Here is an 18551-nt window from a genome sequence, read left to right on the forward strand (position 1 = left end):
TCCTGCAGTGGTTCTCAGTAAGATCTACAAAATACCCCTCTACAGCTGCAATCACCTCTTGATTCAAAGAAAAATGCTGACCAGCGAGGAAGAGTTTTAGTTTTGGGAAGAGATAGAAGAGGGGGCTAAATCTGGATGAATAGGGAGGATGTTCCAACAATTTATAGTACAGATTCCTTAATTTTCCCATTGCCAAAACATCTCTGTGGGCAGGTGCACTGGCCTGATGAAAGATGATTTTTTTCTACTGCAAATCGGGTCTTTTCTCATGAATTTTTTCGTCTAGCCTGGTTAAAAGATCAGAATAATATTCCCCAGTTATTGTTTTACTTTTCAAGGTAATTAATAAACAAAAATGCCTTCAGCATCCCAAAACACCGATGCCATGACCTTTCCTGCTGATGGAACCGACTTTGTCTTCTTTGGTGCTGAACAACCGGCTTCTGTCCACTGTTTTTATTCTGGTGTGTAATAGTGAATTAAAATCTCATCCATAGTAATAAATCAACGAACAAAATCAGTTTTATTCTTGTTAAAACGCTCCAATCAGAGATTTTCAGGCGAGTGCATTTTTGATCTGCTGTGAACAAGAAAAAGATGGGTGCCACATCTTTGTGCAAAATGTGGCACCCATCTTGCACAAAGATTTTTCATTTGCAATTCTTCATGCAAAATATATCTTACATGTTCTTTTGAAAGGCCTATAGTGTCAGCAATTTCATACACTTTGACTCGCTGGTTATCCAATACCATATTGTATACATGATCAATGATTTCTAGTGTTGTTACACTTTTTGGAAACGCTTCACATGGATCATCTTCAAGGCTGGTATGGCCACGTCGGCAGCCCATTTCTTAATTGTCGAAAATGAAGGAGAAGAGTGCCCATAAACTTTTATGAACTTCGAATGAATTTCTTTTGGTGTTAAACTTCTTTTACAAAGAATTTTATAACTGCAAGATACTCAATTTTATACATTTCAAGGGATACAGACAACACTTTTGTTTCAGACAGCTGTATAAAACAAACTACTTGATAGAATGACTTGCAATTTCACATGGATGCTTATGACAGATGTACCAACTTGGAAAAAAAAAATATTGCTGATAGTGTTGCCATCTATGGTCGAGGCTGAGAACTTTTTAGACCTGTTACGTCACCACTTCATGGCTTTGTTTTAATTTTTATGCTCGATTTTCCTTGTTTAGATCTAATTTGCTATTACCCTAATTACTCTCAAGGTCTAAACCTAAATTTTGCCTTCAGTACACGATATAGAAAGACTATCTATATATCTGGCTGATTTCTAGATTAATCACGTGTATCGATTACTCGGACAAAGGGTTTATCCTTTGTGATTACTGTCTGAGATTGTCTCCCGATCAGATATTGGCAAATTTATTTGTTACAGTTCGCCATCCAATATCTTTAGGTTAGAAGGAATTCTTAACCAGGGAAACTCTCTCAGATAATATACAAAGGTGAAGAATCTAACACTTATTCTTAGTACCAAATTTCTCAATATCAACTATGTTTAATATCGTTTGCAGTCGCGGCTTTTAAACATCTATCCTACTCTGCTTAGGTTCTGTTTTTATGACTGGTAATTTGAATTCATTCTCAGGCTAATGTCAGGTACAAAACATAACACATTTATTGAGATCTTAAAGTTATACATTTACATTCATGCACTCAAATCAATTTTATGTCATTCTAAAGTAAAGAACTAGTTAAACCAATTAAAACACAAATGGGTACAATCATAAGCTCCTTCTATAAGATGGAGTATTAAACTACACATTATACATGCCTTACATTTCATCCATTCAGTTCTCTTCTATATTATGTTAGTTATTCACATAAAATACCTGTCGCAAATCATCTATAAATTTTCTCTAATAAAATGCTCAGTGGAGTTAATCCACTACTATCATCGATAATCACCTAAGAGTTTTATACTACATTGTCCTTGCTCACTAACTATATAACATTTCTTCACTCTAAGTGGGAAAGGAATAACAAAATTCTGTATGTTACCAGCTCTTGGGAAGATTAACAGATCCGTCACTTAATTCACATTTTTGTCTTACACAGCCCAATCCTTCTTCCTTGAATTGGGGTCACAACATCTCTGCTTGGCCTTTATCCACGTGGTTACTCAGAGGTCATCCTACTTGGCTTTATCGATTGTCTGGCGATATGCCCACATTTGTCTGGTTCTGATGGCGCCAATCCTTGTCAGAGTTGCCGGTTCAGGAATTCCGTCCCGAGGAGATAGCTAGTCAGGGTGCTGGAACTGCGAGTACCGACATCTAACATCTCAGGGCTATCCGGAATCCATCAAGAGGCGAGAGAGAGGCCCAGTGTCCAACCACGTAAAACACCCGGAAAGGGTTAGGAGAACAAGATAAAAAGCCTTGAGAGAGGGGAGCAAACCTTATTCTGCATTCTTGGTGCCGTCCTCTTTACTGCCGTGTTCTTTCGCATGGCACTCGTTTCCTTTGCCCACGAGATGATCACTGCATCACCTTGTGTAGCACCTTCTGGGAAAACGAACTAGCGCTGCTTTCTGTGTAAATGCTTATGCCTCAAGCCAAATGTTCACCTGAACGGTCCGCCCTCGAACTTTGGACTTTTGTTTGCATCTTGATAAACATTTTATTTCACAGAGAATACCCTTTTATAGTTACAATTTACAAATTGAAATTTTTACTTAGATTTGAAGTAAAGTTAATTAGAATAAACAAGTTTTCTCTTATAATTCTACATTTAAAAGGTATTTATAGCCCTGTTTACAATCCTTTTGATAACTTAAGTACAAGTTTCTCCTTGTCGATATGTTAGACTTGTTAAATCTTGAATGAATTAATTTTTTTTATAAATTCTTCCATTCAAGATCTAACAGACCACTCTTGTAGGTTTAAAAAACAATCAGATTATTTAATACAAATATAAATCAGTTCTACTCTATTCGTCAGAAACATGGACAACAATAAAAACAATTAACAAAAAACAACTGCAAAGCTTTGCAGCAAATAAATGTTTAAGAAAAATTCTACAAATAAAATGGCCAGAAAAGATATCCAATAAAGAATTATGGCAAAAAAACTAAACGAAAACTAATAATGCATGACTTCAATCAAAGAAAATGGAGTTGGATAGGGCATATGCCAAGAAAACCTGAAAAAGATAAAGTCAAAGAAGCATTAGAATGGAATCTGCAAGGAATGACCAAATATGAACTGGCAGAGAGGAGCAGAGATCAGAAAGACTGGAAAGAACTGGACACATATGAAGAGGGAACACAAAATAGTCAGGTATAGATCCATGGTCAAGGCCCTATGCTCCTAGTGGAGTGAAACAGAATAAATAAGTTTGTTTATAGTCCAATGTTTTCATTGCAGTTCCTTCTGAACAAAACTACCTGGCTGAGGAGATAGCTCTGCTCTCATAGGTTGTATCTGAGTCTTGTGGAATTATGGATATTCGTAAAGGTCTTTAGGTAGTAGACAAATTACATCACCCTGTGTGAGCCAAACAACCGTTTTCCTGTTTGGTCTCTAGAACATGGTTTCTGCCTTATTTATTCCTTAGTTTCAATGTACTAAACATACTGTAAGTTACCCATTTTGTGTACATGGGATTCACATAAGAAATTGATTTCAGAATAATTATTATCAGTAACTAATCTCATAATACATGCATTTTTCTGTACCAAACAGACTATAATAAGGAACTTCATTTGCACAAATACTTGGAAACAGTATTGAACCTCACAAAGCTAAGGGCCCGAGACCTTATACAAGCTAGATATGGCTTACTGTAAGTGGGTTAGATGAAATTATCAGTCAGGATACCATTTTTTTTTTTTTTTTTTTGTATTCATTAAAAGAATAATAAATATCTGCATATCTGGTATTATTTTATAACCAAGCAAGCAAACAGCTGGCATTCGAAACTATACTTCAAAAGTGACAGAAGAAAACAAACCTTAGCAAGAACTGTTTTAATATTGAACTATTTTCAAGATTTCTTTTTTAGTGCAGCTTATTTCCAGTATTTACAAAAATTTAATTTCTACATTAGTTTGAAGTTTTTCATCATCAAAACAAAATAAGATAAAACTGAACGTTATACAATAAACCTAAAATTCTCCAAAGTACTGTTAAAATCTTCAGGTCTTAATAATAATATCCGAATAACTAAGGTTGTGCTTTATCTGGTCTTAGAGATGATAAGTACCATCCTTAAAAGAGAGGAAAAACATAGCTACCACATGAATCCTATTTGTATAATCACATAAATTTAGTTGGTCTGGTTGGAAGCCTCTATACTTCAGTATAGACAAAGCCCTCTGGTTAGAAAAACCTGGGTTTGAATCCCATCTAAAGTGAAGAACTATTATTAGGACTTCTCAAATGAAGGTGAAAAGGTTTTTCTTCCTGGAAACTGGTTTTTCATCCTGCTAAACAGGCAAAGTCCAGAAGAACATATGCAATTTATAGCCATAAGAGACGATATAGGATAGACCACCCTATCATAAGTAAGGTTTCTGAGAAGCTAAGTTACTTGGACATGACAAGCTATTGAGTCTAACACAAAAGCAAAGATGAGATGGAACTGGGCATCTTTAAACAAAATCTTTAAATCTTAAATTTATTTCTTCCTCAACTAATTCTATTTCACGAATAAATTATTTTAAATCATAGCGAAGCATTTCTTGATTTTGTTCAAAAAATTTTAATAAATATGGGAGATGTCTAAATTTGCAGTCATTTATATTTTTCTTTAATAAAAGTAAGTATTGTTGGAAAGTTTTTATTGAACTTAACATGTCAATTAAATTTTTATCTCTACCTTGTAACTCTAAATTTAAATTGCTTAATTTCATACAGAAATCTACTAAAAATGATAAGTGTAACAACCATCTTTATCACTCAATTGTGGATAAATGTCTACTTTTTCATCAAGAAAAATTTTTATATTGTTAATTAATACAAGAAATCTTTCTAAAAATTGACTTCTGCTGAGCCAGCAAACATTATTGTACAACAGAAGTTCCCTATCATTATCTGCCTGTAATTTAAATAACTGATGTTGCAGGGGTTTTCCTTGAACAGAATTTACATTTTTAAATGTAATATCCAAAACTTCTTTTGTGTTTAATCTTTTACTACACAGTACTTATAATAAATTTATTTGCTTACACTTGGATAAAGGATTAAACTAAATTTATTATACTATAACCAAGTGAAAAATAAACTTCCAACATCTTTCTCTAAATCCAGAGAAATTCAATAATAAGGTGATACACCTGTTGGCAACTCCTATAGCTTCTGCCTTAGTATCTCCACGTTTGGGTCTGCTTCCCACTGATGAGACCTCAATAAAGATTGAAACTGGTCTGGGTAGTGGCCCTTCCCTTAATGCATAGCAGTATACATGTCTGCAAGGAGATGTGCTCTGCATCATGGGAGATACTGAGACAAGAAGTGATGAGAGCTTGGTCCACCTTTGCTCGGAGTTGCCTGGCATTGCACTACCTTACCTCAGTCCTGAAGATATTTTCAGGCGCAAACTTTGTTTGCTCACACTTGGATAAAGGATTAAACTAAATTTATTATACTCTAACCAAGTGAAAAATAAACTTCCTGCACAGTACTTGTTGGTGAATAATACAGTGGTACATTAAAAAATCTGGATATTTGTCATCGTTTTTACATAATGAAACGAAGCCTGATTTATTACCTATCATTGCAGGAGCACCATCAGTAGTAATAGACACAAGTTTAAAAAGCGGAAGTTTGTGATGTTTCACAAATTCATCAAATGCCGAAAAAATGTCTTCTCCCCTAGTCCTTCCCAATAATGGTATAATTTTCAAAAGTTCTTTACTTGAATAATCTTGAAATAACATTAACTGAGCAATATCAGTGAAGTCGTTTGATTCATCAAATTGTAATGAAAATGCAACACACTGGTGAATGTCTGACATTAACCTGGCCTGGAAACTTTTCTCCGGCAATTGGAACTCTTCCTTTCGGCAATTTGAAACCTTGTCTGCAGCCTAGAAGTAGTCTCTCTCTCTAGTGACGTCTTGAACCGAGAAGCTCCTTTCTGGAAGCGGGAAACTATTCTCTCAAGCAACGTGGATCCGGGCAGTCTCTCTGATGGCAACTCTGGACTGGGTGGCCTCCTCTCTGACAGCAATTCTGGAACCGGGACCCCTTCTGCTTGCTTCAGTCTCTTTTTATCAGGTCTCCTCTGAGACTTCGCATGAAGTTTGGCAACCCCCAAAGAATCAGTATGAGTCTTTCATCTTAAGTTTCAAGTTCGGCGTGCTTTATGACTGACTTCGGAGATGTTTACACTTAGGGCCTGCAAGCCTTTCTCATACATAAGTTTCAATAACAATTTTTCTAATGCTGCCATGTACAGCTTCGGCGACAAAAACATTGCCTTTGTTTTTAACACTCTAACATATTCTTATTAAAGCAGTATATAAAGTTAGCTTCAAAAGAGTTATTTACATAAACATCTAATACAAACTATACTGAGACAAAAAAGTTTATTTTTTAACAATATTCACATGGGACTTAACCTGAGTAAAAAATCGATATAATATGCTTTGGAATATTTAATATTTAAGCTACAATCGAGTTTTTACATTTTGCTTATAATCATATTCACTCGGCTCGCTGTTTGACTTCGAATGATCCAAATTAATCCATTTACCCGGACTTATAAGAAAATTACTGAATTGACAATTTTAAAGGAAAATAAATAAACAATAGCAATACTTAAAGCGAATTAAAAATAATACAAAATAATGATAAATAAAATATTGTGTTTTCAGTTTCAATTAATTTGTAAGGAGGAATACACAATCGACCAAAAATCGCTCTGCGATCGACGGGTTGAACACCCCTGTTATATATCATCATATATATAGTAAAAAAAGATTAAAATGAAGCAGAAAACATTTACAAGTCACAATATTGCATTATCACACCAAAATTTATCTCTGCAAATTTGATTGTTCAGTCAGACCAATTCCAATCAAATTATCAGTAGAAAGACACCCAAGAGTTTTTTTTTTTTTTCTATTAAGTTAGCAAACTGGTGCACAGCTATTTTGAGATGGTCCTCTCTTGACACAGATATACATCCTTCTTTATGGAGATGGGCCAGATTCCGCTGCATACATCACTCGCATACACAATGCAACATAACTATAAAGTAATGGAACAAATACTTGTGCATGAATCCTGCCCCCATAAGTCCCTATAAATGAAGATGATGAACAAAAGCATTTATGAATGCACATATACATAACAGAAAATTAAACAATGATTAGGCAACAGTCAATTAATGCTTAAGTCCAAATAGTAATTTATATAAATAAAAAGAAAATTAATTATGACCAGATAAGGAGCCCTATTTTCCATAAAAGAGAAATGTAACTGATCAGATCTATTAAGATTAGAGCAATATAATACTACCTCCAACTTTCTTAGTATTGTCTTTTCATAAGAAACCTGCTCATATGAGACAGTTTTCTTCCAAAGGACTGTGTTTAGAAGAGATAACATATTCTGCAACTGCCTGGGTTTGTGATACTATATGATTTTTATGTTCTCTATGATGAATAGCAGTAGATCTTCTAAACCAAAGCATGAAAAATTGCAGGAGAATGGAATTTGGTAAACAGGGGAAGCATATCCTTTCCTTATTAAAGAAATGAGGAAACATGCAGAAAAGGTTGAAAAGCTACTTAAACATTAAGCAGCCAAACCATACCTAGGAAGGCTATCAGAGAACAGGTGCTGTTCCCTATTTGGACTTCAGCATTAATCTATTGTTGTCCAATTCTGTGTATTACTGATAATACATTGAGTTTTTTTGAATGTGTCGCATAAACTTTTGCTGCAATCATTTCATACAGAGGATACCAATCAAATGCTGGAGAAAATTTTATTGTTATAAATTTTTCATGCAAGTTATGCATATGATTAATTTTGTGCCTTTATCCTATGCTTCTATTCTTAAAGGCTGTAGACTTTAAGAATAGGAGCATTCACCCACATACATTAACATAATGGGTAGGCAAAGGGTGTTAATTAACTCGGGAACCATGTTCTAGAGATCAAACACGGTATTTTTATTTATTTATTTTTTTATACCTTCCATTTACAGATCTCATGCCAAGCAATGAAAATCTGTTTCCACAAATATCCATTCCACCATGGAATTCAAACCTATATCCTATTAGTAAAAGGCATGCTATACTCAGCCAACAACTATATTCCATCAGTCAGGCAAGGTAAGCTATAATGCTCTACATATTGAGTCTTTTTTGTGATGCAAAGTGTTGCAATATCAAAGTTTTATTTATTTTTATTATGTATGCAGTATAAAAAAAGGACAATTTCCATAGTTTCAGAATTCCATATTAAAATACAGTTTACAATATCTTGATCTTTATATGCAGAAATTTTCATTTGAAAATGAAAACTTCAACATCACTGTATAAATCCTGCATGTCTTCACATTCATTAACATCAGAAAGGAATGATATGATGGTTCAAGTATTTTTATTCCACTGCAGCATAAATAACAAATGTCAAAATGCAGAATGCATAATTTCTAGTCAGTCTACTCTCAATATAGCAATTACAGGAATCTATTTTTTTATATATTTCTGTGGTTGCTATGAGTTTGCTATAGTGAATTTTTTTAGTATTTTAGGAGACCTTAATTGGAATTTTTCTGTTTTTTTATATATTCCTGTGGTTGCTATGAGTTTGCTATAGTGAATTTCTTTAGTATTTAAGGAGACCTTAAGTGGAATTTTTCGGGTCAGTCAATTCTCACTACAGTTATGAAACACTCACTCAGTATAACAAACTACTGAAAAGTAATAATAGGTACAGTGCTATTGTAAAAGAAATTTGCCATAGTAAAAATTATAAACATTAGTGAGACTTGGCTAACAGTGGATGACATAATTAGAGGGACAGAATGTGATAGATTTAGTATTTTCAGGAAGGATAGAGTAGACAGGACAGGAGAGTGGGATACTGCTGATGATAGCAGTTGAATTGCAGCTAACAAGATTAGGAATCAGTCAGGCAAATGGTAGTTCTTTTGAGTCCATCTAGTGTGAGATAGAGGCTAATAAGATAAACTATAAAATTGCTTGTTAGCTATAAGGCTAGGGATGATGTGGAAGACATGCATCACTAGCAATGAGTGCAAGTTGAGTAATTATTACAGGAGACTTTGGAGACACAGATTGGAAAGATCACATTGCAGGATGGAAATGGAATTTATACACTGAGAGATAATTACTTGAAGCAAAATGTGATGGAAAGGACTCAGGGTATATGAGCATGTTGGATCTTGTTATAGGGTCCATGACTTGTCCATAACTAAGGTGGCTACACTGCTTCCAAAGGAGAAAGTAATCATGTGGTCTTGACTTGGGAAGTTGCAAAAATGTGGAAATTGCAGTTAAGAAGGGATATTATGTGGAACTATAAGGCAGGTGATTATGATGCACTTAGGAAGCACCATAGCATAAAGATCTGCAAGGGAAGGATGTTCACGGTGTGTGGATGATGGTCAAAATATATCTGGAAGAAGTAATATTACACTGTATATTCAAGGTCAGGGGGGGTTAAATCAGGAGGAATAACTATAAGGCAGGTGATTATGCTACAAAAAAAGAAAATATTATGGAGGGTACATAAGGAGAAAGATTACCAGCTAACTCATGAACAGTACAAGGATCAGGAAAATAAGGTAACCAAGCATGGTAAGGAAGGCTAAATCAGATTGAGAAGAAATTAGCTAAAGATGCGACAGGAAATCTCAAAGAGTTTTTTGTCACATGGCAAAGGAAGAATAACTTTAATGAGTACAGATGGTAGAGAAGTAACACAGACAGATGAAATTGTTGAGCTACCGAGTGACCATTTTGCAAGGGTATCCAAGTGAAGATGGTATGGCAAAGATGACAGAGACTGACATGAAAATGAATTAGCTTGCATTTAGAGAATATGCAGGGGAACTGGTGATGCCTTTGATTAGGCTGTTTAAATATCAGCTCTAGCAAAGTTCAAAGAGAGCAGAAGGATGGCAAAATAATTCCTCTGCATAAAGGAAGTTCTGTCTGTGGTACAAATAGACCAATTAGTTTTTCAAGCGTCGTGATAAAAGTAGGGTCATTTGAACTTTTCTACTTCTAGAAAAGTTGGTCAAAAAGAGAATTCAGGAATGGGTGGATAAGAATATGATACTCTATGAGGGGTAGAATGGTTTTGTGAAAGGTAGGTCATGACTTAATAATCTATTAACTTTTCATAATAGGGTGGCAGCTGAACTGGATAAAGGAAATGGCTATACAATGATATAGCTGGATTTTGCAAAGGCATCTGACAGGATACCACACTGAACAAACTGTAATATCAATTTCACATCAAATGATAAATAATACAAACTGTAACATACGGGATGCATATGAAACTGGTAATATAGATAAATACCAAAAAGTAGTATATGGAGGAGCAGAATCCAGGAGAAGGTAGGTGGCTAGTGGTGTGTCACAGTGCTCTGTGCTTGGACCATTGCTGTTCAATTTGTACATAAATAACATAGAAAATAATTTGAAGGGAGATGTTCAGTTTGCTGATGATGCAAAGTTGGGTAGAGTATTAGATAATCATGGTGATGTACACCCTCTGTCCAAAAAGAAACTGAACTTTACAAAAACAGAAGAAACTATTGGCGCCACCTGTTGTATCTTTTTGTTGTCGAAAGCGGCAACCTTCATTAGTGTTGTGTCAACTGTTTATGACATTTGTTTCATTAGAAGCTGAGTTATAGTGCCAAGAGTGACAGTGTGTTTTGACGAACGGTCGGAAAATGAGTTTCAACCAGACAGCTGCGATCGACTTTTGTGTTAAACTTAGTAAAAGTTTTAACGAAATGCATCAAATGCTTCAAAATCATACGGTGATGAATGCTTATCCCATACTCAAGTTTATGCGATTTCAAAGCGGTCGTGAAACGCTTAAGGATGATGAAAATCCGGGCTGTCCAAAACTGGACTGAGTGAAATTAACATCCAAAAAGTGCATGATTTCATCAAAGAAACCCAAAATCGTCCATGAGATTGATTGAAGATGAATTGGGGATTCCAAAATCAACTGTGCACAACATTTTGACTGAGAGTTTGGGCCTTCGTAAATTAAATTCGCGATTTGTTCCCCACAAGTTCATCGACGACCAAAAAATGTACTGAATTGAACACTGCAAGAACCTCATTAAAACCGCTCGTAAGGACTTCCTTGAAATGATCGTTACTGGTGACGAAACATGGTGTTTTGAGTATGAGCACAAAAAAGCGGCAGAATGCTGAGTGGAGACCATCAGAAGAGAGAGACATCTGAAAAAAAGTTGCTTGGAGATGTTAAAAGTAAAGACAATGCTAATTTGTTTCTACAATTCCAAGGACATTATCCACAAATAATTTGTTCCACCTGGCCAAACGATCAATGGTGAGCTTTATCTCAAAGTTTGAAGTGATTGATAGTGAGAATTCCTTGCGTATGGCATGAATATCATGATGCAGGCAGCTGGTCACTTTTGCATGATAATGCACCATCTCATCATTCAAACATTGTGAGACAGTTTTTGAGCAAAAACCAAGTTTGTGTGTTGAATCACTCGCCGTATTCACCTGATTTAGCACCCTGTGACTTCTTTCTCTTCCCCTGACTTTATTTGCCAATGAAAGGAAAGTGATATGCCACCATTGAAAGCGTTCAAGTAATCACGACCCTCAACAGTATTCCAAAATCGATATAAAAAAACTAATTTAATGAATTAAATGACTGTGCCAAATTCTGTATCGAAGCTGAGGGAGAGTATATTCATTGACATAAATGATTTGAATAATTATAATTGGTCTGTGTTTTACTTTCTATCAAAAGTTCAGTTTCTTTTTGGACAGAGGGTGTAGAGAGCTTTCACGATGATTTGAATAGGCTAACAGGATGGGCAAAACATTACTACTTAAAATTATAATAACAAAATTAACTCACATAAAATATTATTTATTATTGGAATTTTTTCCTGAGTATCACAGGCATCTTCAGTACCCGTAAAAAGGCTAATTAAACAATAACTGGCAATTGCAAAAAAAGGCACCAGCAAAGTAGCTGATGTAAGATAACTAAAAAAGGTCATTAAGTTTCCTAACTTATTTAAAAATAAATAAATAAATAACATATCTAACTATCTATATATACACACACAATTAAAAAGTTAAGAAAGATTAGCTGATTTAAAAAGTCTATCCCCTTTGTGGGAGATTAATATCTGAACCTTTGTGGGAGATTACTATCTCCCACAAAGGGGATAGACATAGATCATTGGATCTATTTAAGTTAGGAGAGTGAAGTAAAGTTTCACGTTTCTTTATAAAGCCATTCCATGAGGAACCGACTTTTGTGAAGGACTCGTCTTTCCAATGAACTCTATGTCTAGTGTTGATGGCATGCTCTGCAATTCCAGACTCTTCAGCTTCAAGGTAATGAATATGCAACTTGTGTTCTATCTGAATAAAAGCAGATCTTCCTGTTTGTCCAAAATAAGATACCCCATAAGAGCAAAGAATATGGTAGATACCTGGATGACTGAGATGTGGAAGCTTGTCCTTTGGAGAAGTGAGAAAGGTGGCGATTTTTCTGATGGGTCGAAAGGCAACAAAAATATTCAGTGGTTTTAAAACTTTTGCTATGCGTTCCCTAATGCCTTGCACATAGGGGACAGGAATATGCGTTATTTCTTCTGTATTTGAAGAGGAAGATATATCAAAACTACTTAAAGCTCTTTTGATGAAAGAATTCTTATATCCATTAGATAGAAAAGAGGAAATAATAAATTGCAATTCTTTCTGTAATAATTCCTCTGAAGAACACAAGGAGTAGGCCCAATGAACCAGTGTTTTAATAGTTCCTGCTTTTTGACTGGGATGGTGATGAAATTCAGCATGGATATAATGGCCTGTATGAGTCTCCTTTCTAGACTGAGAAATGTAGGTTACCATCTGGTTGGCAAAGAATTAAAAGATCTAAAAAGGCTAACTGCTTATTTACTTCTACTTCTAGGGTGAACTGGATCCTTGAATGAAGTTCATTTAATTTGGAGAGAAATTGTTGTAATTCACCAGAAGAGCCAGTCCAGATAGCAAATATGTCATCTACATATCTGAACCAATGAGTAGGTTTGGGTGAAATGTTGTTCAAAGTGATCCATAAAGAAGTTGGCAATAGCAGGAGAAATAGGATTGCCCATTGCTGTTCCTTCGATTTGTTGATATAACTTATTTTTAAAGGAAAAATAACCAGAATGCATTACAAAATCAAATATTTTAACAATGTCTGAAGGAAATTCTTATTACAGTAATTCAATGGTGTCAGATAAAGGAACATTAGTAAATAATGAAACAACATCTAAACTAGCCTGCGATACTCAGGTGAAAATTCTACTAATAAATAATATTTTACGTGAGTTAATTCTGTAATTATAATTTTAAGCAATATGTCTACTCACGATATTTCCTTACTGAAACATATATCAGGGCAAAACATAATGGATGTCAATTTAATATGCAAAAGTATAAAGTTATGTATTTTAGGATTCAAAAGATTACAAGCTGTGTGCCACATTGAGAAGTGTACTCCAGAAAATTGATGAAGTCAGGGATTTGGGGGTAGTAAAAGTTGAAGTTTCAAGAACATATTGCTAAAGCAGTCAGGGTAGCTCGCAGGATTACTTGGTTATTGAAAAACACATTAACAAGCAGAGACAAGGGAGTTATCATTCCTTTTTATAAAGCCTTGATATGACTACATCTGGACACCTGGGTTTCTTGGGAATGAGGAAGTGACAGACAGGATCCAGAGGCGAGTGGTCTGTGAAATTATTATCATCATCAACAGACCTCCATGAAGTCAAGAGACTCATCGTGGGAAGTCCCACTCTCACATGCACAGCTCGTTGTACCTCGACTTAAATGCATTCACTGTCCCTGCACTCACCACACTCTCGGGTAATGCATTTCAATCACCCACCACTCTCTCCATGCAAAAACTATTCCTCACGCCCTTGCTCACACCCAACTTATAATTTCCAGGGATGGCCTCTTGTTCTTCCTCTGTCTCCAGACATTCTATGAACAATCTCATCCACGTTAATCTGGTAATTACCCCTTAGCAAATTATACACCTCAATCAGGTCTTCTCTCTTCCTTCTATCTACTAGGCTCTATAGCTCTATAATATGCATTCTCTCAATTTGTCCTCTCATATTCTACGCTCCAGAGACCAGAAACCAACTTAGTCAACCATCTCTGGACCCTCTCCAAGATCTCATCATCCTTTTGAAAACCTGGCAACCAAATGTGTCCATATGCAGCCTGATCAGTCTTGTATAATGGAATTAAAACATTCTTACTTCTACACATCAGTATTCTCTGTATCATTCCCATAATCCACTGTGTTATTCTCACAATTTTAGCAAAGTCCATAAAATTTAGTGTCCCTATCACCATAACCCCCAAATGCTTCATCTATTCACAGGATAGATGAAGGGTTTGTGGATTGCAAAAGTTGGTAGATAAAAAAGAAAAAGAAAAAAGGGGGGATTGATATGATAGAAACATTGATGTTACTTAAAGGATGTTATAGGATTGATACAGGGGAAATATTACAACACATGGAGAGAGAGAGAGCGGAACAAAAGGTCATCCCTGGTCAGCAATACATGAGGACTGCATTGCTTGGAGTGGTGAATGAATGGAATGAGTTGCCTGAGTCAGTTGTAACTGACTTTTCTGTTAATGGTTTCAAGGAGAGGTACAATAGATATTGTGTTGATAGTTTGGGTCTCCCACAATGAGTCTCAGGATTCCATGGCAGTGCCCATGCAATAGTGATAATAATCCCTACAAATTTGTATTGTGAGAGTTGAGCATGTATAACAAGTATGCAAGTGTCGAATGTGTGTATAGGGGAAGAGGAACAGTGACTTACTGCATTTGAAAGAGCAGAAATTGACATATTAAATTTCATAATTTAATATGTCAATTTAACACAGAATTAAAACATTTTAGAAACAATCTATATTATTAAAAAAACACTTACTGGAAAATTGTGGGGAATTCTGTTGTAAGGAAACGTGCTTGCAAGCCTATAGTAAAAAAATCAACTAAATGACACTTCAATAATATACAAAAGCAAAATACTAATATAAAAAGGAAGCTTGAAGAGAAATTACAGATTTAACACAGTACCAAATAAATAGTTTGAATTTTTATTTAAAATAAATAAAATAAAATTATTTAAATACACAGCTTGGAAAGAAGTCAACGGATATACCATCATGTGAGAAATAGACAGACATGGCACCTACCTTAATTGCAATGACCCCAGTAATGCTACTTTCCACAAACATATGATAATGATCAATGGGAAGTTTGGACTATTATACCTGTAGGCATGTAATGAGGTCCTGGATTGTTTGCAGGATGGACATCCCTTAATCTCATTAAATGCTCCAGTTCATCCGAGATGTTCAACAGGGTTTAAATCAGAGCTCTGTGGAGACCAGTCAAGTGTGGTGATGTACATATCTACAAACCACATAGTTACAGCAGCAGCCTTAACATTGTGCATGCTGAAAGAGGCAATGGTCAGTTTTCCATAGAAATGTCACAAACTCAGGAGCATTGCAGTGTCCGGAATGTTCAGAGTTCAATGTTCATGGCATCATAAACAGAGGCCAAACCAGGAAAAACAGAACCATACCATCACATCACCACCTCCATATTTCATAGTTGCAGTTATGCACTTGTAAGAGATATTCACTGAGAATCTGCCACACCTATCCATCTTCTCAGTATAGGGCGTAGTGTAATTTGTTGCTCCATAACACAGTTTTCCAAGCTTCCATGTCCTACTGTACATGTACCATTGAAGATGTTGTATTTTGGTTCAGATAACTTGGGACTTGCATACTGCAGTCCTCCCATGTTGTGAGTACTGGTTCTGAATGTTCTTGTGCAGATTCATGTATCAGTCGATTCCCATAACTCTGCATTTAATATGTCAGCTTCCTTCGTAGCACCCTACTATCAGGTTTGGTGAGTAGTAGTCGACCACTGTGGGTGGCATTTACAGTTGATTCCCTGTGCTTTCATTTCAGTATAGTATCACTTATTGTTGACCTGAGATGGCCCATGTCAACAATTTGCTGTACATATAGGGCCACAATGTTGCATCCTGTCACAATGCTGCTTTCAAACTCCGTCAACCTTCTTGCAGCTATTTCACCTGGACACAGTTGCATTGACTTGGGAGAATCATATTCCTGCAATTTACATCAGCTACAAACACGTGACTTGTTAGATGCCATGATGCACCTTGCCCATGGGAGTGTCCACTGACTTCTTTCGAAGTAGGGTATATTTCAGAGGGGTTTCTAATAACTGTCCCAGAAGCTTGTTTCTCTATAGTTTAAATGCCCAAATATCAAGAAGTCCACAAATTTGTTTGTGGACTTCAATGTTTAGAACTCAAAATTACTTTTCTTCTCCAATTACAGATCACGCTACAAGAGATGCTAGGTTGGACTGTTTTGATTTACTCTGAAAGCAATTAAGGCTGTGAAGCCAGCGTATTACTTCGTGTTAATTGTTTTTCATTTTACAAAGCAGCTAGACAATGCACACATTTCTGGGAGGAAAAGCCTGCCACCTCCACATGAGTTGCTATAGAATAGATATTGAGATATTTGTTGTCAGCAATGACCTAATACAAACTGTCCTTCTGGCTACCAGAACAAATAATCATCTTAAAGTCTCAATATTTTGTATTTCTTCTTAAAAAAACATAGTTTCTTCCAAATATGCTGTGGATATATTTGCCCTTCAGTTGAATCTGGAGTTTAATACTGTCCATGATGCAAAAAAGTTTTTTTTTATCCAATTATTTCTTTGCATAAGTCACAGGCTATGGAAGCCTTCTAGTTATGCAGCTCTGATTCTTAACAACCTTTGATGTTAAGTCAAAACACATCAGTCTTTGTCTTGTTAGAAAGTACATTATACTTGATGCAAAATTATATTCTTGCTTTTAACCTTTATCCAAGTGTGAGCAAACCAAAGTTTGTATGAAAAGTAACTTCCTGACTATGCTACTTTTATATGAAGGCAGATAGCTTCACATCACATTTCTCTGGTATTCCATAAAGCACACTTCTTTTCAGGCATGTATATTGCCATAATGATTCATGGCAATTATATACAAAAGGAACTGCACCTGTGCCTAATAGGATGCTAGAGCAGTGCGATATGAAGTCATCTTAAAATAAACATTTTTCTATTTATGAACTAAATTATGTTAGACTTGGGAAACTGCTAACAGAATAAAATTCTTTTTTTTTTTAAAAAAAAAAAAAAAAAGGTATTTATTTAAACCAGCCTATGTAACTATTTACATTGCTAAAATAATTGAAAGCATACTAGAAAAGCCAAGATGGCATCAGAATATTATAGCATTTTCTTATAAAACAAAGTAAAATGACAAAATTTGAAGGAAACTGAGATGAACAAACAGGAAGAAATGGATAGGATGCAGAATACCTCTGCCAAACTACTTCACAGCAACAGATTTGAGTGGTATTTTATAACTTATTTATATAAAATACTTATACTTGAATATTATTTTCTATCATCAAATTACTGATATGTTACTTGTTGGATCCTGCTTCTTGTCAATCCTTACTTTGGATCTGACATGATTACTATTACGATGTTCTTAACTAATTGATACGTTGTAAATTGATTTCTAATTCAAATATAAAGAAAATTTATATTTAAAGACTGCACCACTTTATATCTGAATTAGTTCAAGAATTGAAGATAAACCAACTCTCAACTACCTTTCCTTTATATGTTGTTATTATAAATACTGGCCGAGTACATTTAACTTATTTATCACTCCCACTTTGGTTCGGATATTTTATGAATGGTGCAGTAAAAGAGATTCAGGCAAAATACAACTTTAGATAAACAAAAACAAACATTTAATTTAGAATCACAAGTTTTACACTTAAATTCAAATCAATAATTAAGATATCACAAACAATTTAAGCTTCTCTGATAAGTATAATCATGCAACTCATACAATGGTAAATCTGTTATCTCTATAATACAGTTTTCTCACAGTTCCTTAAGTTCCAAATACAATAAAATCACAGTAACACCACTTTACAAACACTTTTAACTTAAGTATAAAGAGCTAATAAACTTCATTTCGGCAATGAAAACATTACTTAAATTAAGGGGATATTAAATCCCACATAGTTTTAAAACCGAATAAGAAACTCAAAGATTGGAATCAGAGAGTTTCTTGCCGAATATAGTAAACTTAAAGTATCGGTGACACTAGCGTTAGCAAATGCAAGTGATCCTAGTACGTAG

General features: G+C 35.1%; 1 protein-coding gene across 1 annotated transcript in view; it reads right to left on the reverse strand.

The window, feature by feature from the left end:
• The window catches only part of LOC150102200 (thioredoxin-related transmembrane protein 1-like), an 87208-nt gene that overhangs the window by 52185 nt on the left and 16472 nt on the right, over nucleotides 1-18551 (reverse strand). Inside the window, exon 3 of the mRNA XM_090398975.1 lies at nucleotides 15214-15259. Within this exon, the coding sequence (XP_090255101.1) occupies nucleotides 15214-15259 (46 nt within the window). The remainder of the gene's footprint in view (nucleotides 1-15213; nucleotides 15260-18551) is intronic.

Source organism: Typopeltis vanoorti, chromosome 10 (assembly GCF_054136105.1).
Source record: "Typopeltis vanoorti isolate ZY-2024b chromosome 10, IOZ_Tvanoo_1.0, whole genome shotgun sequence".
Taxonomy (NCBI): domain Eukaryota; kingdom Metazoa; phylum Arthropoda; class Arachnida; order Uropygi; family Thelyphonidae; genus Typopeltis; species Typopeltis vanoorti.